Here is a 21,120-nt window from a genome sequence, read left to right on the forward strand (position 1 = left end):
TTTCCATTTTTAACCCTCATTATATGAAGGATTCTCAACAGCATTGATCAGAACACTGTGAGCTGGTTTTGGACTCGGGACAGGCGCTGGATGAAGATGAGGATGTTGTTTTTCTGCAGTCTGCTTTTCCTGATGGGAGGAGATGTTCTCCTGGCCTGCTCTCTGAAGAACTACACGCTGTACGTGGAGAGACACGAGTGCGGTCACTGCATGGCCGTCAACACCACCATGTGCAGCGGAATGTGTTTCACGCAGGTAACAACACACACATCCACGGACATCTCGGATGACGTGAGAGAGAAAACCCACCGATTTCATTACGAGTTTTTACTATAAAGAGTGAAGTCTCAAAATATTCAGAAATCATTGTTATTTTAGAGCATATTGAATTTAATGTTGAATATATTTAAAGCATTTAATCAAACAAACTAATATCTTATTCATGTCATTTCATATGAAAATAGTTCTGTTTAATGTATGCTTTTTGTGTTTGCGGTGTGCGTGTAAAAGAGATAAAAATAAAAATAGATACATATGGTCACACTTTAGATTAGATTAGGGTCCAATTCTCACTATTAACAACGACTTTTGCCTCAATAAACTCCTAATTACTGCTTATTAATTGTAAGGTAGTTGTTAAGCTTAGGTATTGGGTGGATTAAGGGATGTAGAATATGATCGTGCAGAATAAAACATTAATATGTGCTTTATAAGTACTCATAAACAGCCAATATCCTAGTAATATGCATGCTAATAAGGCAACTAGTTAATAGTGAGAATTGGACCATTTTCTCTAAAATGTTACTGAGAATATTATTCATAAATGACTTATTTTGGGGTCATAACACACACTGCATATAGCCTACATTACGTGAAATTCCATTAATAAGAAGTGTGTTATATTTTTTAAATGTTGCTTGGGAAATAAACCAGGTCCTGAATCATTTTGGCCCTGAGAAATTCTCAGAAACACGTAATGTCTCTCATAATGTCTCGTGTATTGTGTATTGTGTATGTGACAGGACACGAACGTGAGAGGATTTGTGGGCAAGCGTTTCCTGATTCAGAGAGGATGCATGCATCGTTCTTTGGTCTATCATTCTGCCAGGATGCCCGGCTGTCCCGTCCACATCGACCCCCTCTTCTTTTACCCGGTGGCAAACCGGTGCCTCTGCACAAAGTGCAACACTGCCAAGAACGAGTGCATCTACAAGCCGAGCCACATTCCCAGCCAATGCTCCGAGCACCTGCAAGCAGTCTGAGGATGAAGAACGAGGACCTTTTCTTCTCATAACCGTCTGTGTTCTGTTAGAAAGTCTTTTTGAATCCAAGTATTTATGAATGAGTGAATATTGCAGGTGACAGAAGGTCTTTGTTCTGGTTCTCCTGCCCGCATTTTTTCATTGTAAATCTCTGCATTAACCACTCAGGTCTCATTTACTGTAACTCCTATTATCATTCACTACTTATTTTTTAAACAATTAAAGGCTTCATTTTTGCTAGCCATAGAAAAACACCACCAAAGCACCAAAATACATGCTTAACAAAAAAATATTAAAAATGTCCACAATGACAATAAAACATTGATCTTTTATGTATGAGAACATTTTGAATTTTTTTTTTTGGTTACATCAGAAGGGTTTGCAGAATATGTTACTATGTTTGCATGTGTGTCAGAAAAAAAAAAAAAGTTTTATTATGGAATCAGCAAAGTGTCTAAATAATGTTGTGGAAACTGAAAAATAAACAAATGATAAGATTTGGTCTGATATTGCCATTTTATTGAAATTGCAAGCAAATTTGGGATTTGTGTGATTTTTGGTTTTTGAATCGATATAACTATCCCTAGGCTATAACTATAAAGCAGAACAGATACTAATAATAAAAAAAATCGAATGAAATGTATGGTCATAATAGTATGAAACATACACATATAAGTGAAGTTTATTTTCAGTTAAGTGAAAACAAAGAGAAAATTATGAACACATTATACAGCCCTTGTTTTTGTCATACCTTTATTTTTTTATATATATACTTTTCAAAATGTATTTATCTCGAGTGTTTAATGTGGCACAACAAAAGAGAAAGAGGATGTTTAAAGATTCTTTGGTGAATTCATCGAAAAATCCTCACCTGAGTGTGAAGTGAAAAGGGCTAATGATAACCAAAGAGGAGCAAGCGAAACTTTCCATTGTCATTTTTTTTAAATAGTCGTCTAACAAAATCATTTTTGTTTGCATGGTGCAGAAAACCAGTCGGTGCATCGATTAATGGTTTGACATTTAAGTCAAGAATTCGCACATTCAAGGCAAATGTATTTCTGTTAAGGAGTTTTATATACGGTTTTGTATGTCAGTGATTGCACTTAATTTGTCAAACTTGCCATATTGATTTTAATCATCGTGATTTATAAATTGACTTAATCAACAAAATATATAATTAAACTAATATTATAATTTTGTTAAAGTATATGTTACTTCAGTCAACATTTATAAAAGTAAAGAATCTAGTTTAAATATGCCATTATAAATTAATTCATTTATAAAGCTGCCTGTTGCTGGTTCAAGTATTTTATGTTCACTTTTCCTTTAAAAGTAGTGAACTTTACTGAAACGAAAATGTTTCCCTTGTGAAAAATGAGTACTTACTTAAAACGCAGATAATGTACTTTAACATAATACACTTGAATTGTGAATGTTTTTGAAAGCCGAAATCAAATGCATATCAGGCCTATTTGTAATTGAATTCACATGTATTATAGTTTAAATTAATATTAAATGCAATTAGTTGAACTTAAGAGTGATTTTTTTAACTAACTTAAGTGGGACTTTTATATGTAATTTCATAATTACTTCCATTGTCTTTGGTTAAAGTTTAGTTAAATATGGTTAAAGTGTACTTCCGAATGTACTGACAAGCAATTAATGTGAACTAAAATATACTTTAATGCTGGTTAATTTACACTATTATTTCATTAAAGCTATTTGTAATAATAATAAAAAAAATTCTAACAGTGAATTTGCAATTTAGTATATTTAAAATGTATTTCAAAAATCTATTAAAGGGTATATTAATTAAACACACTAGAATGTATTTTTAATACACTTCTACAGCACTTATTAATCTTAGTTAATGTTTATTTCAACATTTACTAATACGTTATTCAAATCAAAAGTTGTATTTATTAACATTAGTTAATGCACTGTGAATTAACATGAACAAACAACGAACAAACGATTGTTTTTATTAACTAAAGTTAACAAAGATTAATAAATACTGTAACAAATGTATTGTTCATTGTTAGTTCATGTTGGTTAACACATTATCAAATGTTAACAAACGAGACCTTATTGTAAAGTGTTACTAAAATGCATGACTTATAAGCTCTCAAACATTACCCAGCAGCACAAATATTACACAGGACAGAAAGGTCTCTTGGTCACAAATCTTACTCCAGCATTACATTGAATGTAAGTTGGACAAATAAAACATTGAGCACAAACACTCCTGAGATAAGTGCATGTTTAACTAGAGAACTCCAAAGAAACAAAATTGCTTGTCACAAACTTTTTCAGCAATAAATAAGAAATTGCATATTGTTTTTATTTAGTACTGCCCTGATAAAGCAGTTTCACATAACTGATGTTTACATATCCTCCATAAGACAAAATGATAGCTGAATTTAAAAAGTGAACCAATTCAAAATTGTACATTTACGCTTGATCGGTTTTTGTCTTGTGGGCTCAATTACAACTACAAAGAGTGAAAGCATTACTCTGAGAAGTCTTCAGAAGATGCCGGAAAAGCTAAGAATGTGCAGGAGCTGGAGGATTTTTCTGAACATTTAAAGCTCAGGATGAACAAATGACTAGTCACAAAACAAACAAACAAAAAAATGATCCAGTTAACTGGCACAGCAATGCTGCAGCCCTCTTCCTTTGGTCTGTTACCTGGAAATATAAGATGTTTAGAGGGGGATCTGTAAATATAATTTATTTCTTGCAAATGGAAAAGCTCATCCAAAGCATTTAAAAAGACTTGATCACAGTGCTTTATCTTATAGTGTGTGATGGCTGAGCAAGGAATCGTCACTGCCACACGCCCTCAATCACACTCTGGACTACATTTCCCAGCATCCCTCCTGGTTCTCACCTCAGCCGCACCTGCCACTGATCATCACTTCATTAACACACACATATACACACACACACCTCGTCGTCTGGTCTAGTTTATAGAAAAGACTATTTACCTGCTTTCCTGACGCCAGAGTATCACATATTCTCCTGCGAGTGTTTCTACTTCCTCGTGTCTCAAGCGTCGTGATTCAGTCGTGATTACCTGTTAACTTACCGCTAAGCTTACTAGCTTTTACCATCTGCTCATCTGCTGCAATAAAGTCCTTATTTCTGCTAACCATCTGTCTGAGACTGATATTCCATAACAATCACCTCATCAATACGGGGTTGTGATTCCACACAGCTTGCACCGTATCTCCAATAAGTCATCTGTACTCATCCTGCAAAATTAATAAATCCAGACAAGTCCAAACACAGTCACTGAACATCACACTCTTCAAATGCAAAAAGGGGAAACATTATTTCTTAAAGTGGATGATATACTGATTATAACTTGTAATTATATTATTGATTATGTTACATTTACTAATATTTTATTAATTAAAATATTGTTAACATTAGTTAATGCACTGTGAACTAACATTAACAAAGATAAACAAATACAGTAACAAATGTATTGCTCATGGTTAGTTCATGTTAGTTAATACAAATACACTTAATGTAAAGTGTTACCCACATTTTTTTAAAGAAATATAGTTATGAAAGTGTACTTTCTTTAAATGGACACATTTTAATATTATATTATCTGCAAGTACACTTTTTTAAAAAGTATAATTTTAAGATTTGAAGTATCTTTCATTAAGCACACTTCTTTTGCACACTTCAGTGCTTCCAGATAAGGCAACAACACTAAAAAAATACAGAAATTGCTAGTCAACAACTTCCTCTTGTAAAATGTACTCTAATAATCTTTATTTACATTTTTTTACAGTGAATAGTACAAATCCACAATCATGTGAACTATTAAAAGATAATTTGATGTAAATCAATTTTGCATAAATTGAAGTGTAAATATAAAAATAAATCCTGCTATATATTAACACTTTTAGATTTTAGCACAATAAAATTTGAGGTACATAAATTACTGTATCAACACGATTGTTCTTCATGTAACACTTCTCACAAATTATTTAATAAAAAACAAAAAAAAAGAAAAAAAAAGTATTATGAAATTTTAAAAATATTTTATTAGGGTCAATCAGGTATAAAATTGTATGAGCATGTTTTGGAAGAAATCCAACGTTCTTATTATTTTTTTTCCCCCAAAGATTTATTCTAAAACTTAAGAACGCACTCAAATGTACTCACCTAAAATCTTTAAATGTGTATGCAAGTGTGAGTGTCTGTTTGAATGCTTCTACTGTAAGAAGATCCTGCTCCTCTGATTGGCCGTGCAGTCAGTCCTAGCAGAGACACACAGCGAGGGAGTGGACGACCGTGTTGCCTGAGGCTTCTGGGAGGGGTTTCTGTATATAACCCTTCTCTGCTGCTTTGCACTCTGACTGCTCCTCTGTCTACCTCAGTCCTCAGATCAAACCACAAACCTCTCACCATGGCTCAACAACCAATCAGGTATGAAACACAACCACTGTATTCAGTAAAAACCCTTTTGGTGCGACGGTATTATTGTAAATAGTCTGTTCCTGTTGATTTGAACTCGTGTCAGTCTGACATTGCCTTGCTTCTTTGTCATTTATCTTTACCTTCAAAGCAGTGCCTTGATTTTGTATAAAATGGAAGAATGGGAATACAATGACTATGATTTTTGGGGGGGGGGTATTGATTGATTTATTCACTCTCTTCTGTTGTTCGCAAGCCTCCCTGCCAAGCTCATCAATGGTGGAGTTGCTGGACTGGTGGGTGTTACCTGTGTTTTCCCCATAGATCTTGCCAAGACAAGACTCCAGAACCAAAGAGGAAGCCAACGGGTCTACAAAAACATGTACGTTTTGCACACCACATTTGTGACATTTAGTTTATTTTAATTTAGGAATTTTAGTTTTGTCTTTTCCAATCCACTTTAAACTCTACACCGAACTCTTATTGAAAGTTCACTCAACCTTAAACAAGCATTTTCTTTGAAAGAGATTTCCTGGTAGACAGTAAGATAATTATCTGTTATGGAGGTCTGCAAACTCGTTTTTCTTTCTCAGAACACAATGTGAGTGTAAGGTGTGAAGCTTATTCAGGTTTCACTATTGTTTCAGAATGGTGAAATAGCTCAGTAGACAATAACAGATCATTATTATTGTGATTAGGATGGACTGTCTGATAAAGACTGTTCGATCTGAGGGATACTTTGGAATGTACAGAGGTAAGCAGTTTTAAGTTGATCGAATTTTTTTAAAAGAAAAAAAATCACTTGACCTTCATCTTTTCCTTAAATCTAAAGCTCTACAAGGACATCTTCATAAAGCAACATTATTTGCATGTCAGCACTTTATACCTTTTACATAAACTTGCCCAAGGCACTGACTCAAAATGAATTAACTGAACTGGGTGTTGGTCTTGGCAGCATGAGTTTAAATACATGTAACTGTGACTTACTTTTAGATGTTTGATATACCGTAGTCAACAATTGAAGTGGATCAAAACCTTTCATCAAAGTTATACATGCATTCTGAACAATACCCATTCTTGTCTTGATGAACTTTTTTGATCCACTTCAAATGTTGACTACTGTAGTTTGCAATGTTTTGCATTTGCAAACAACTCTTACAATATTATTTATAAGAGCATCCGAAAGCAGGAATTATATCCTTAGAACAACGAAATTAAAACATCTTTGTAGTGGTAAATATTTTTCATACTGTAGATCGACTTTACATTTTCTTCCTACAGGTGCAGCAGTCAACCTGACACTGGTGACTCCTGAAAAGGCCATCAAACTGGCCGCCAATGATTTCTTCCGCCAGCGACTCAGTAGGGGAGAGTACGTTCCCTCCGCTTCTGTCAAGAGTTTGCACTCTACTTAAGAATAGTTACATGAAAAGAGGGTGAATGATACACACCTGTGTTTCAGACTCAAGCTGAGCGTGTTTCAGGAAATGCTGGCTGGTTGCGGGGCAGGGATGTGTCAGGTTGTTGTAACAACCCCCATGGAAATGCTCAAGATCCAGCTTCAGGATGCAGGACGACTTGGTGAGGCATAAACACTGACTCAGGTTCACCTTCTATCACAATGAATCTACAATTTTCAATGCCCTTAGCGTTTATGATGTAATCAGTCATCAAATCAGAGAATATTTCATCACGTAATTATATTTAATCCCCAACACACTGTATGATTTAGTAGACTTGCAAGGTTTTCATTGGGAAGGAAGATATCTGACCGGCTGTGCCATTTTTCCCACATTCAGTGGCTCAGCAGAGGAAGTTACCCATGCTCCACACTGTGAAACTCGGAACGGCCAGTCCAGTCCTGAACTGCTCCTACAGCGTGGGTCCTGTGTCTTCAACCAGGAGAGTGTCGGCCATTCAAATTACCCAGGAACTGCTTCGCACAAAGGGCATCCAGGGACTTTACAAAGGACTAGGTGCAACCCTCATGAGGTAAGACTCCATCCTGTAATGTAAATGGGCAATCCATTCCAGTTAAAACTGTGGTTGGGGCAAACAGAATTTTAACAAATCTAAATACCACACGCCTAAATAGGAGGTACTACAGTACCACTAGCCTAAAAACCACAATCAAATATTGGTGTAACACAGGGGTGTCCAATCTTGCTCCCGGAGGGCCACTTTCCCACAGAGTTTAGGTCTAAAGCCCGGGACACACCAAGCTGACGGTCGGTCGTTGGCCAATGTCGGGCTGTCTTTGAGAGTAGGTCGGCTTCGTCTTTTTCACTGTTCCACACCATTTGCGGTCAGGGTTTTTTGGGCCGATTCAGCGTGTAGAATCGACATCGGTCCGTTGGTGAGAGAGAGAACTCTGATTGGCTGTTCAGCTTAGCGAACAATTCAGTGCACTAGAACAAAAGCAAAGGTGATGAAAGGAACAAAGAAGTAAAGACAGTACAGGCTGTTTTAATTTGACATAATCTTACCCGAGAATTCAAATGCGCAAATATTTTCATATCAACATGAGCCAAGTGGAATGAACAAAGTGATCAGAGTGATTGATATTAAAAATGGTAAGCTACGACTGCTTTGTTTACGGGTTGAATATCTGCAGTCCTAGTGTCAGTTTCCCTTTTTGAATGACGAATATAGACTATTGATCCCTGCTGATGTAGGAAGATACAGTATTTACTTACATACAGAGGTGGATGAAGTACACAACTTCCTTACTTGAGTGAAAGTACAGATACTACTGGTCAAATATTACTCCGGTACAAGTAAAAGTTGTAAAGACCTATTTTTACTTAAGTAAAAGTACAGAAGTACTCGTTTTTAAAAGTACTTAAGTATCAAAAGTAAAAAGTAAATGTCAATGCATTGTTTTATTATTGTTGCATTGTTGTATGTAATACTTAAAGTACCGTATGCCTCTGAATCTATGCCTGCATACCTACCCTCATGTCAATATCGAATTTATTTCTAGAACACAGTTCCAGTAGTGGGATTGAATGTGAGATTGAATAAGTGCACTCAATAATGTCCACAATGGTTTTGGACACCCAAATGGCTGTTCCCTCAAAGAGTGCCCTATTTAAAGTTTTTTGGCTTTTAGTATGAATATGTTAGCCTTACTGTTATCTATAAGCTAGTGTGCTCCAAAAAAGTGACAAAATTCGCATTTAGAAAACCAAACCCAACGTTGAAAATGAAAATCATGTTTATGTCAGAATCCAATGCCAGATTGACGTTGATCTCCAATGTTGGACAGACGTTGTATTGTGGTTGAAATTGAAAATAGGGTTGACTTCAGAAACCAACATCAGTCGGGTTCTGACGTCAACCCGACTTTTATTTTCAATCAATATGCAACGTCAAACTGACGTCGGGTTCTGATGTCAATCAGATGCAGGGTTCTGACGTCAACCCGACTTTCATTTCCAACCAAAATGCAACCTCTGCCACCAAAATCATCCACTGACTGATGTTACTTTCTACTCAAGGACCTTGACAGATTTGTAGTGGAGTAAAAAGTACAATATTTGTCTTTCAAATGTAGTGAAGTTAAAGTAAAAAGTTTCCAGAAAAAATAATACTCAAGTAAAGTACAGATACTCAAAAAGTGTACTTAAGTACAGTACTCAAGTAAATGTACTTTGTTACTGTCCACCTCTGCTTACATGCAGGGGCAGAACGCCTGACAGTCGCCTTTAGTCCTTTCGGTGTGTTCAAGCGCAGCTTTTGGGCTGAGACGACAGCAGACGAGAATCGACAACACAGTCAGCTTCCATCGCCACTAGTTCTTTGGTGTGTCCCGGGCTTCACACATCTGCCTGGAAGTTTCTAGTGATCCTGAAGACCTTGGTTATCTGGTTCAGGTGTGTTTACTTAGGGCTGGAGCTAAACTCTGCTGAAAGGTGGCCCTACAAAAGCAGGATTGGACATCCCTGGTCAAGTTGAACTTGTCCCTAGATCAACACACAAGTTTGTCCTCGAACAACATTGCCATCAAACAATTATGGTAGAGTTAGAGCCTTCAATAACTTTCTTAGTAGCCTATCATTCCTCTCAGATTTCCGGGGTAGGTTGGGGTTAGGGCTGTAATTGTTTTGTAGGTATGTTAGGCAAATGACACTGATCAAGGAACTTCCAACAAGGCATCTCTCTAAAACAGACCTTGGGTCTTCTTCTTGCAGAGATATCCCCTTCTCTGTGATTTACTTTCCACTGTTTGCCCACATCAACCAGCTGGGCAAGACATCTGAGGGTGACGATGTGCCTTTTTACTGGTCTTTTATTTCGGGCTGTGTGGCTGGATGTACAGCGGCTGTGGCAGTCAGTCCTTGTGATGGTGAGTGTTCAAGATTGGTTTGAGTGTGTTAGTGTATGTGCAAAGACTAAGGTTGATCCATCTCTATCCAGTGGTGAAAACCCGGCTCCAGTCACTCAATAAAAGTGCCAATGAAGACACCTACAATGGCGTGTTAGACTGCATCAGGTATAGTATCCAGTAATTTGGATAACGGACATTCTGGGAAAGAGCATTAGTAACCAATTTGGTTCCTCTTCTGTTGTAGTAACGATGATTTCGCTCTTTCTTCCCACAGAAAGATAATGCGTAAAGAAGGACCAACAGCTTTTCTGAAGGGTTCCGGCTGCAGGGCGCTAGTCATCGCTCCACTCTTTGGAATTGCTCAAGTGGTTTATTTCATCGGTGTTGGAGAGTTCCTCTTAGGACAAACCCCATTCAACCTTTACTCTGTCTAAACATCTTCACACTGTGAAACCAACTGAATTAAACTTTAAAGACCAATGCAGCTATGATGCAACTAAATGTTTGAGAACAAACCAACCTGGTCACATGACAATTTGTAATATTTTATATGAGATGGTAATATCGTTCAAATCGGGGTCAAACAAAAACATAAACCTACTTTAGTAATCTAGAAGGTTACATGATCCTTCTTAGAAGTTCTAAAACATCTTGTGCAAATTATTATGTGTTGCCATGAATGTGTGTTGAAACAAATGTTTTTTGGAGAAGACTGATAATGGCTGAGTTAAATTTCATGTCCATACATGCTACCTTTAGCATAGTCAATATGCTTATTCAGGAAGCTATATCATTGCACATGATTAGGTTTCTTTTTCTATTGGAAATGTATGGTCAGAGACAGTCAGATTTATCCTCAGTGAGGGTTGATTTGAAAGCGTACAGTCATGATTCATGCACTCTAAGCCAGAAAATCGTGTAATATCTTTTTTCTATACATGTGTCCTCCTTTAACAGCTCTGTCCTACCTTTCTTGTGATGTTTTAAATATGCACAATATTATGGAGGCGCTGCTGATTAATGTGGACATTAGCATGGAGACATTTCTATGAGGACATTGTTATACAATATACATGACTCTAAAGAGACACAGATATGGGAAGTTTGATTCCTGCTGATGTGAGGTTAGAGTTTTACACCAACAGAATTAAAAGACATTCTGTTCAACCTAAACTTGTTAAATTGTCATACTTAGAGCTTTAAACAGGTCTGTACACATCTTGAACCATTCCAAGCAGTTCACATGTTCAGAAATTGGAATTAGTTTGGGATCCACACATTGAAATAGAAGAGATATGGAACTGAACAATGACACAAGGACCATAACAAACTAACATCAATGTGTGTTTTATTGTTAATTCCACAATGTTCCTAATTTTGTGGTTAGTATGTGCAAATGCATTTTTTTTTTAAAGTTTCTTGAACATTTTTAGCTATTTTTAAATGTGAAATGCCACAAAATTATGAAGTTTGTTTGACTAATCTATTTGCTACTAACACTGCTGAATAATTTGGAAACTGTGTATAATGATACATTAAGCAAAACCCTTTTTAAGATGTAGTGAAGAATGTGATTCTTTTCAATTTTAAAATAATTTAAATTTTTCAATCAATATTTTTCCAAATATTCAATCTGCTTTGTAAGTAAGTGTTATACAATATACATGACTCTAAAGAGACACAGATATGGGAAGTTTGATTCCTGCTGAAGTGAGGTTAGAGTTTTACACCAACAGAATTAAAAGACATTCTGTTCAACCTAAACTAAATTGTCATACTTAGAGCTTTAAACAGGTCTGTACACATCTTGAACCATTCCAAGCAGTTCACATGTTCAGAAATTGGGATTTGTTTGGGATTCACACTTTGAAATAGAATAAATGTGGAACTGAACAATGACACAAGGACCATAACAAACTAACATCAATGTGTGTTGCTTTTAAATGTGACACTAAAAACTAAATCTAACAAAACTAATGATAATTTGTTAAAAGATGACATGGAATTCATTAATTAGTAGTGCAGTGGTTGTACTCAAGCCTGTAAACAAACTGTATCCTTAAGTCTTAGCATTACTGAAATATAACACTTGCATTTATTTTTAGCCCAAAAAAGAATAATAAATGTTTTATACTGTATGTATTATTTACATACTGTATGTATTATATATGTGTATTTTATATGTATGTGTGTGCTTCGGTGAAAATTACAAGTTAAAGATTCGAATAACACATGTGCATGCAGTAGTGTAAAGGAAACTCACACATACAGACATCTAAAGTGCTTGGTGAGTGTTAACTAAAGACACATCTGAGTGGGTGAAAAGTGCACACTGTGCAGAGTAGCTGAAACTTTAGCCTGTGTGATTCTGCCCAAGAGCTTCCTGCAAAGCATTCACTTGCAGCTGACGTGCAATTCATGTCAGAAAGACTAGACAAAGTCTTGACTTCATGTACATGATCAATTGTAGCTAGTTTTTTTTTTTTTTTTTTACTTCTGTATTTAAAGGCACATTTAACACTTATAATAACTCTAAGATAATAATGAAGAATAAACATTTCCATTTGACCCTGGTGCTCATGTGGCAAGAAATATAAATAGTGACACCAAATTTTTAATTTTTTTTGTATACATTTCTGAGCTTTTCTAGGAGGTTTAGGCATTTTTAAATAATTTTATTTCCATTTATATATCAATATCATATAAAAAGCATTTACATTTGTTTAATGCCAATATTTGCTCAGAAATTAAGATTTGATGAGACATTGTAAAACTACTTGGTGGGCCTAAATAATGAGGAGAAAAAAAAGTTTTGATTCATATGTAGAATGAATGGGTAGTAAAAGCATACTTTTCACTTTATGACTGCAAGCTGGTGCCAACCTCTCTCTCTCTCTCTCTCTCTCTCTCTCTCTCTCTCTCTCTCTCTCTCTCTCTCTCTCTCTCTCTCTCTCTCTCTCTCTCTCTCTCTCTCTCTCTCTCTCTCTCTCTCTCTCTCTCTCTCTCTCTCTCTCTCTCTCTCTCTCTCTCTCTCTCTCTCTCTCTCTCTCTCTCTCTCTCTCTCTCTCTCTCTCACACAAATATAAGACTCAAGCCTGTCATGTGATACAACATGGATTCAAGTCTGTGCTACTAATATTTCACATCCAGTGCCTTCCATTGCAGTCAGTTAATAAGACAACCAGTGATGATGTTATGTGATGAGTGGCCTCACTAAGGTCCTGTGGCTCCCTGTATATCCTACTCGGTTTGCTTGAGAAAGCGCACCCACCCATGCTCCCATAAAAATCTGAATTTAACGGACGGCCCTGTTTACATGGGACGTCTTATCTGCGATGTCGCTGGTGATATGAAAATCTGAAAAACACAAGACTCAGAAACTTCAAACAAGTTTATTTGTTCTCGTGCTGCAATGTTCCTGAGAAACTCCAATGCTATTTTTGAACTTGTTCTCCAGAAAATAAATTAAACACACAAATTATAAACACTAACATCAAAAAACTGCAGTGTTATGTTTACAGTACAAACAATCTCTACATCGTTTACACAAATTGTAAGAATGACACACTAAAAATAGTTTACAACACAGTCTCTACTCAAAAGCTACACGCTCCATACTATTTATTTTACAGTCTGAACAACCACAAATGGGTTGCTGTTGGGTATGAGGACAGAACTACTTCAACATTGAATGTGAACGAAACACTTGTTTCATGTACTCTCTGTTAGCATCGACTACGACGTATCCTAATCGCTATTCTAATGCCACTTCAACTTGAGGAACTTCAGCAGTGATGCACCAGCAGAAATATATCTGACCAACCAAAGGCTGTCCCATTATAAATAATAAAAAAAGAGAGATTTTGTCCCTTTTCCAATCCTTTCATGAAAAAAAGATTCATTCAACAAAATATTAAAGGATTAGTTCACTTCAGAATTAAAATGATCTGATAATTTACTCACCCCCACGCCATCCAAGATGTTCATGTCTTTCTTTCTTCAGTCGAAAAGAAATTAAGGTTTTTGAGGAAAAAATTCTAGGATTTTTCTCCATATAATGAACTTCAATGGGGTCCAACGGTTTGAAGGTCCAAATTGCAGTTTCAGTGCAGCTTCAATGGGCGATCCCAGCCCAGGAATAAAGGTCTTATCTAACCAAACCATCTGTCATTTTCTAAAAAAAATAAACATTTATATACTTTTTAATCACAAATGCTCATCTTGCATTAGCTGTGATGCGGCACACATTTACGTAATCACGTTGAAAGGTTGTAGTGTGACGTAGGCGGAAGTACAGGCCTAGTGTTTACAAAGCGAACGTGCAAAGACTAAGTCAAACGGCATTTACCAAAAAATAAATAATAGGTAAAACAATGTTGTCGGACGATTTTGAAGTTGAAAAAATTCACGTGACCCTTATTCCTCGGCTGGGATCGTGTAGAGCCCTTTGAAGCTGCACAGAAACTACAAAATTTCGACTGAAGAAAGAAAGACACGAACATCTTGGATGACGTGGGGTTGAGAAAATTATCAGTAAAATTTTAATTCTGAAGTGAACTAACCCTTTAAGTTGTCTTTTCAGATAAATTAAAGAAGGCACCTTAATATTCAAATGCAAAAATAAAAAAAACACTGGCCAAAGTTGCCTCTATACACATCAACCGCACGATACAGATCTTTATGATCACAACAACTATAGTAAGAACTTATGAAACTCTCACACAGATATGTACACAGAAATGTAAGTGTTTAAAAAAAGTACATCAGGACTGAGCCAAGTTCAGTTATGTGGAAAATTTGGTTCAATACATTTTGGAGATACTTCAGTGTTTATTCCAAACTTTTTAATTTGATCAGTTGAAGTTGAAGGGTAGTTGATGGAAAAACATAAAATAAATACTGTCCAACATCCAGATTTTAGGGTTAAAAATGTTTGGGTTCAAAAGTGTGAGACGTTGAAAATCCGGAAAACAAAATCTAATTAAAACCTCAAAATACGCCATATGGTGCAGATGTACCTTGAGTGACCTGAGTTCATGCCCTGGCTCGAGGTCCTTTCCCGATCCTATTTCCCTCTCTCATTACTTCCTGTCTTAACTCCACGGTCCTATCCAATAACTGGCAAAATCACACAAAAAAAATCGAAATTTTATAAAAGAATGTGCGATATTGTAGAAAGGAATTCACATGGCCAATCTAATCTGAGGTCACCAAATGCATGTGTGATTTATTCATGCATTTCATATAAATGCTTGTTTAAAATAGTTTTAGATGTAGCGTGTCATCCTTAAGGACGCTGCTTGGACTGCTATCAACTGGTGAATGAATCAAAAAAATGATTCAAATGCTATTCATGTCTAATCCGTTTCGTCTTCACAGCACAGATGGTTGGATGCAACCACAGACAGGGAGTATGGCACCAGATAGTGTCAGCCTTGAGTCTTTACTTATAGCTACATGCATAAAATAACCAGGCAACTTCACACCACAAGATCCACAGTGAGAATGAGTCGATTTGGCTCCATCGAGACCCTGAACTACAGGCAGTAACGTTATCAGCTGTTGCATAACAGAAACCTCGCCAGAACTCAATCGCAAGGAAGCTGAGCTGGAAATATGTTTTGGTGTGTTTCTCCTGAAGTGGAAAGGACATGGAGAAATTCCGAAGCAATACTTAAGGAGGCTTACTGAACAATATGGACTTCAATGATGCAAGGATTCCTCTAAAGATCTCCAGCATGCGAGTTTAGGGTTTTCTGTGCATGTGCGTGTCGTTTTGATCATTCATAAATGTTTATCAATCTCTTGGTGACAAAGAAGACTACTTTCTTTGTGCATAAACGTTAAGCGAAAGGCATCTGTGGGTCTTCTCACCGCTCCCACCAGCCGTGGGTTTGCCACAGAATCCCTGGCATCAAATTACACAATATTTTTATCTGACATCTGAAGCCACACAGCAACAGCCAAGAATAGCATGAAAACGCAGATCAGCGTGCACTAAAACTGAAGTCACAATCTAAATTACATTATTAACACAATTTTTTTTTTGTCGCACTTGGAAAATCCAGCTCTGGCACCTAACCAGTAGGCATTGAATAATGACAACCCAGCAATTTGAAAGGGTTAAAACAGGATTATGTGTACAGGATTATGGACATGGAGTTTGTTTTCAGCTCCTGAGTTTATAGGATGGCAGAAGAACCCCTTGAACTTGGTTGGAATGTTATTGTTGTAAGTGCGTGTCAGGGCGAGGAAGACTGTGTTAGATCACCTCCCTGCTGTTTCGGATTGCACAGCATAGGACCATACTGAAGATCATGCCAATAATCTGTAAAGAGAGAAGATGTTACACATACACAAAGTTGTACATGGCACTGTTTGCTTCCTTAATAATTACCTCTAATCTTACTGTATACAGTGGGTGCACATTATTCTGAACTGATCGCAACACAAATTTTGGCTGAGAATTTACCCTCAAAAGATAAAGTCATTATTGAGTTAAATGAGAAAAGAAAAATTTTGAAAGAAACATTGTATGTGATTAAAGGAACACTCCACCGTTTTTTGAAATAGGGCTTATTCACTTTCTTTCCTACATTTAGATAGGTGGGCAAATGCATTTTTGTCTCAGTGCATGCATTGTTTTAGTTTGACAGGGTCGGCGCTAGCTTAGCTTAGCATAATGAATGGAATCCTTTGTTGCCAGCTAGCATGGCCTGAGTAAAAGTGATATAAAAAAAAACCCCCACCTAATTACTTCTTGTGGCCTGCGTATTCACAACAAGTACAAATAGCGATGCAGATTAACACTAGGCGATTTCCTATGCAGATATTGACTTACATATTAAGGACTATATTAGGGGGAAGCACAGGCGAAGCACTGCTACTTGAGCGTGATATCTCTGCGCCCAAGTACAGTGCTTCGCCTGTGCTTCCCCCTAATATAGTCCCAAGTTAATATCTGCCTAGGAAATCGCCTAGTGTTAATCTGCATCGCTATTTATACTTGTTGTGAATACACAGGCCACAAGAAGAAATTAGGTGTGTTTTTTTATTTTTTATATCACTTTTACTCAGGACATGCTAGCTGGCAACAAAGGATTCCATTCATTATGCTAAGCTAAGCCAGCGCTGACCCTGTCAAACTAAAACAATGCATGCACTGAGACAAAAATGCATTTGCCCACCTATCTAAATGTAGAAAAGAAGGTGAATAAGCCCTATTTCAAAAAACAGTGGAGTGTTCCTTTAAACATAAAATGTATTACACATATACGTCGTATAGGCTACAACAGCCATGATTTATTTTTTTGTTCAGAAGCTGCATCTGAATTGATATTTAGATTTATTTACAAAACAAAAGAGATTGGTTACCAACATTCTTCATAATATCTTATTTTATGTTCCACAAAAGAAAGAAAGTCATACAGGTTTGAAATGACATGAGGATGAGCAAATAAAACAAAATTTTTTTTTGGGCAAACTATCCCCAAAATATGAAATTATTATTATTAATATTATTTTTAAATGAAGTGATACTCCACATAAGAAAATAAAACTGCCTGTTGATGGTGGTAAATGTCTAAATTAGTAAGTCATTGAATCATTCATTCATTCGATTCATTCAACTAATTCATTCTTATTCATTCATAATTAACTTCTTATTTATTGAACCGTTGAATATCACATTTGCACCCGTGCTATTCGGGACAAAAACATAACTCGCTTGATATTGCTTAACTATGTCATATAATATAAATATAAAACTCATACAGGGGCATTTTTGCCCTGATATCTTGAATTTTAGGGGCATTATAACTGCATTCAATAGGCTCCATCACACATTGAGTTGTTTCCCTGGATCATGTTTGTCACCAATCAACTGTATGAAATGACCTTCGTAGGTCTGGGTGTAACGTTTTGGTCATGTTTCATGTCTGTCATGTGTTCCCTTGTCTGATGTGTCATGTTGTCATTGATTCATTGTTTCATTGTTTCACAGGTGTCCATTGTCTTGTCATTAGTCCATGTGTATTTAAGCCCTCATGTTTGCCATGTGTCTTTGTCAAGTTTTGTTGGTGTAACCATTGAGATGGTAAGCTCCATGTCCATGTCCCTGTCCATGTCCCTGTCCATGTTTCACTGGCTGAGGAACTTAACCATTTCTTTGCCCGCTTTGAGGTTAAGAAACTCCTCACATTTCCAGCATTTCCGCCAACCTCTGACACCTGCCATCTCACCCTACAGGAACACGAGGTGAGACGAGTGCTCAAAACACAAGTGAACACAAGGAAGGCTGCTGGCCCGGATGGAGTATCTGGCAAAGTACTCCAGGCCAGTGCCAATCAGCTTGGTGGGACCTTTACAAAGATCTTTAACCTTTCACTGACATTAGCCATCATCCCACCCTGTTTAAAATCTCCTACCATCATTCCTGTTCCTAAGAAAGTAACCACAAAAAACTTAAATGATTACAGACCGGTTGCAATAACAGCAATTATCATGAAGTGTTTTGAGAGATTGATCTCACGGCACATCAAATCCAGCCTTTCCTCCACCCTGGACCCACACCAGTTTGCATATAGACAAAACCGGTCTACGGAGGATGTGATCAACATAGCCCTTCACACTGCACTTTACCATCTTGAGCAGCAGGGGATCTATGTAAGAATGCTCTTCGTAGACTACAGTTCAGCGTTCAATACAATTATTCCAGTCATTGTAGTACACAAATTGACTGAACTGGGCCTCTCTCCTTCCATCTGCAACTGGATAAAGGACTTCCTCACAAACTGCACACCTCACAAACTGCCCACAAACTGTTAAGATTGGCCCTCACCTCTCATCCACCATCACGCTCAGCATCGGCTCCCCACAAGGCTGTGTACTGAGCCCTCTACTCTACTCTTTGTATACATATGACCTACAGAGATGAAGTCCAGAAACTAGTGGTGTGGTGTTCTGATAATAACTTGTCTCTGAACACTTCAAAGACAAAAGAGCTCATTTCTGACTTCAGGAGGCGCAGTGTGAAACCAGCCCCACTCTACATCAATGGAGACTGTGTGGAGAGGGTCCACACCTTTCAGTTCCTGGGAGTCCAAATATCCAACGACCTATCTTGGTCTGCTAACACCTCAGAAATAATCAAGGCGGCACAGCAAAGGCTGCATTTCCTTAGAGTGCTCAGGGAAACATAATAGTGCTCCCACTATCTCTCAAAGGCCAAAAACATCACCAAGGACATATCACATCCAGGGCACCACTTGTTTAATCTTTTGCCCTCAGGCAGACGGTACAGATCCTTAAGAACAAGGACCACAAGACTAAAGGACAGCTTCTTTCCAGTGGCAATCCGGACTCTAAACTCAAAAATGCACTAATGCACTAAAGGCAAAGGTTTAGTTTAGGTTTAGGTCAGGGTTAAAATACTATTCCAGTCACGTTATTTAACTACATTTATTATTATTTTTATTCCAATCTCTCTTCTGTCTATACTGCTGTCTTGTGTAATGTGCAGTATGTCAACGTGCAATATCACCACGTGAACACTTGCATTATTAGGACTTAAAACAAATGCACTAAATAAGAGCTTACTGTTAATACTAAGTCTGTAACTGTATAGTCTAGAGTTTATTTCTTGTTGTGGTTATATGGTTGTCTGGTTATAAGGTTATATGTATGTCTTTCAAACATCATTCAGGAGCAGCGCTCCTACTTTCGTTGTATGCAAATATAATGACAATAAATGCTTTCAATTCAATTCAATTCAATAGAGATGGAAATAAAAATTGACTAAATTGACTACATTGAAATATTGGAATTTACCATGACTCCTGCGATCCCGATTCCCACATAACCGACGATGAAGAGCTTACTGTTGAAAAACTCTTCAATGGCCACGTCACATTTCTGCAGACAGCGAAACACACTGATAGTATGTTTCTTTTAGTATCTACAACATCTTTCTACACCAGTGGTTCCCAAACTTTTTCTGCCTGGCCCCCCTTTTGTAGAAAAGTGTCAGAGCTTTGGAGTACGAAATAAAACGGGGCATCAGTTTACTGTCTGGGATTTCATCGTGACACGGCGCATCCATGGCTTCTATTTGCTTTTGTCGAGTCGTGCTGCTCGCGTCTGGTGTAGTTGTTTAAGTAGTTTGAAGTAGATTTATTGTCTGCTTTACGTTTACCTGACACTGCCAGTTTTTTCACAAATTTGTCCATTATTATTGCAGAACCATGCATTTATTTCAATTCTGATTCTTAAATCGCGCTATCTAGTGGTCTGTAATTGCACGACAGCAACCGCTACTACTGATAACACACTGCTCAAGTGGGTACTGCGAGACATTTTGAAATAATAAAATATGTCAAATGAATATTTTGTGTTCAATTATGTGGCAAGTAGCCGGATAATAAGCGTGATAATTTTGCAGTGGGGTCTTGTATCATCCTGAACAGGTTTCTTTCGCATAACAATTTGCATAACTAAGGCCCAGGGCACTAGACCAGAGTGGCGGCCCGGACAAGCTGGCGGGGGGTGATGATGGGGGATGGGGCGACCTGTCAACACCACCACCCATACGCAATGAGAAATCGGAGTGCTACGCTACATCGTTAAACCCATACGCAATGGGAAATCAGAGCACTAGCGCACGACCGTTTGGTAATCCGTCCCTGCTGACTGTACACTATCCCGCGCCCCCCTTTTTATAACTCTGCACCAGCCAGTTTAGGAACCACTGTTCTACATAACTCAGTTTCAATGCATGTTGAACAGGTGTCACACTAACTGAAGGTGTTTACAATTTTCAAATTCTAAACATACTGGTATTTACCAAACAAACACTCTCCTTATTGCATCAGAAATCCTCACCTGGTTTGATATGACGCCTTGACACAAAGTGGGCTCCGTTGCAGATGAGCCACAGCAGTTCAGCTGCAGATGTGAAGCATTACAAATTCAATCATTCATGACAAGGTTGGGCAAATATACAACCATTATATTATATTTAGTATATTAATGTTGTTAGTGTGAACTGAAACTAAAACTATTTAAAACTGATAATTGAAATAAAGCTGAACAATACAG

General features: G+C 37.2%; 3 protein-coding genes across 3 annotated transcripts in view; 2 read left to right on the forward strand and 1 right to left on the reverse strand.

Annotated features, from left to right (window-relative positions):
* LOC308702735 (thyrotropin subunit beta) overlaps nt 1-1,766 on the forward strand; it is a 1,939-nt gene extending 173 nt beyond the window's left edge. Inside the window, exons 1-2 of the mRNA XM_081385810.1 lie at nt 1-255; nt 1,023-1,766. The exon at nt 1-255 is cut by the window's left edge and continues 173 nt beyond it. Coding sequence (XP_081241936.1) covers nt 91-255; nt 1,023-1,262 — 405 coding nt within the window. The 5' untranslated portion in view covers nt 1-90 and the 3' untranslated portion in view covers nt 1,263-1,766. The remainder of the gene's footprint in view (nt 256-1,022) is intronic.
* A 3,808-nt stretch (nt 1,767-5,574) lies between these two features.
* On the forward strand, nt 5,575-11,637 carry slc25a55b (solute carrier family 25 member 55b). Its single transcript, XM_081387717.1, has 9 exons — nt 5,575-5,708; nt 5,953-6,078; nt 6,395-6,450; nt 6,978-7,068; nt 7,159-7,277; nt 7,496-7,688; nt 9,890-10,044; nt 10,116-10,191; nt 10,301-11,637. The coding sequence occupies exons 1-9, from the start codon at nt 5,689-5,691 to the stop codon at nt 10,458-10,460; spliced, it is 996 nt and encodes a 331-aa protein (XP_081243843.1). The 5' UTR covers nt 5,575-5,688; the 3' UTR covers nt 10,461-11,637.
* Nucleotides 11,638-13,402: 1,765 nt separating this feature from the next.
* The window catches only part of tspan2b (tetraspanin 2b), a 31,900-nt gene continuing 24,182 nt past the window's right edge, over nt 13,403-21,120 (reverse strand). The window contains exons 6-8 of the mRNA XM_081387701.1: nt 20,905-20,967; nt 19,855-19,938; nt 13,403-16,354 (exon numbers count right to left, since the gene is read on the reverse strand). Of these exons, the coding sequence (XP_081243827.1) occupies nt 16,289-16,354; nt 19,855-19,938; nt 20,905-20,967 (213 nt within the window). The 3' untranslated portion in view covers nt 13,403-16,288. The remainder of the gene's footprint in view (nt 16,355-19,854; nt 19,939-20,904; nt 20,968-21,120) is intronic.

This window comes from Scardinius erythrophthalmus, assembly GCF_964197995.2.
Source record: "Scardinius erythrophthalmus genome assembly, chromosome: 15".
Taxonomy (NCBI): Eukaryota; Metazoa; Chordata; class Actinopteri; order Cypriniformes; family Leuciscidae; genus Scardinius; species Scardinius erythrophthalmus.